The 1,004-nt window shown below is 53.4% G+C and overlaps 1 protein-coding gene across 1 annotated transcript in view; it reads left to right on the plus strand.

The window, feature by feature from the left end:
* Window positions 1-278: 278 nt before the first annotated feature.
* EHBP1L1 (EH domain binding protein 1 like 1) overlaps window positions 279-1,004 on the plus strand; it is a 17,139-nt gene continuing 16,413 nt past the window's right edge. Inside the window, 1 exon segment of the mRNA XM_023765076.1 lies at window positions 279-294. Coding sequence (XP_023620844.1) covers window positions 279-294 — 16 coding nt within the window.

Consider the following 1,004-nt stretch of genomic DNA (forward strand, 5'->3'; position numbering starts at 1 on the left):
AGCGAGAACAGGACCAGGAAGTCGCACACTTAGGCTTTGGGGTTGCGCAGACCCACGCCCAGTTTCTTGTCTCTTGGAGACAACGCGGCCGGTGCTCCTGGCAGATGAGGCCTCCTGTGTAAATGGAGTGTTTATCAAGCACCAGGCTTCTCTGTCCGCTCACCAACCTTGCAGAGCTCGGGCGCTGGGGGGAGGGAACTGGCTGATGTGCTGCCGGGCCGGTTCTCTAACTCGGCCTGACACCTGCGGCTCATTACCATACCGGGCGGGCGGGTACGATGGGCTCTAATCTAGGTGTGAACAGTGGCTGACACCCAAGGCGGACTTCCCGGGGAGGGAGCGTCAACACGCAGTCCCGTTAGTGATAACGGATTCTACGCCATGAAACCTCAAACTGTAAGGTTCCCAAGTACAAACACAACTGCCCAAGGTTTCATCCCCTCCGTCACCGTGAAAGGCGGGACTCTAATGACTCCTGTTGAACCGGTGGGAGCCAGGCTCGGCGTGGTGCGCTCTGCCCGGGGCACGCACTGTGGACGGTCTGAACCCCCAGCTCCGCTTGCTGCTGGGACTGGCTTCCTACTGACGGGCAGACGGGTGCCGGCCGCAGAGAAGGAGCCTGTTGGACTGCTGTGTCCTCCTCCTATCACCATTCAGGATACCGAAAGCTCTGGGACCAGAGGCGAACTGTTGCACTGAGCAAGTCTCCTCAGTAAATAAGACCTCTGTTTCGAAGATTCTTCCATAAAAAGCTACATTTTAAGTCTAAGACATGCCAATAGGTTTGACCACTTCCATTTGATCATTCAATTCTTCCAAAAAGCGTAAATCAGTATTCGAGGAAAACACAGCCTGTTTGTCCAATAGGTCACTCATGACCAGTAAAAAACAGGCAGTCCAGAAAGTTTCCTGCAAGAAAACAACTTTTTCTGATGTGCTCGATATTCCATTAGCAGCAGATCCCCTGCTGACATGCATCTCGGCTAATGATTTTAAGAAATCAA

Source organism: Myotis lucifugus, unplaced genomic scaffold, assembly GCF_000147115.1.
Source record: "Myotis lucifugus unplaced genomic scaffold, Myoluc2.0 scaffold_373, whole genome shotgun sequence".
In the NCBI taxonomy this organism is placed as follows: domain Eukaryota; kingdom Metazoa; phylum Chordata; class Mammalia; order Chiroptera; family Vespertilionidae; genus Myotis; species Myotis lucifugus.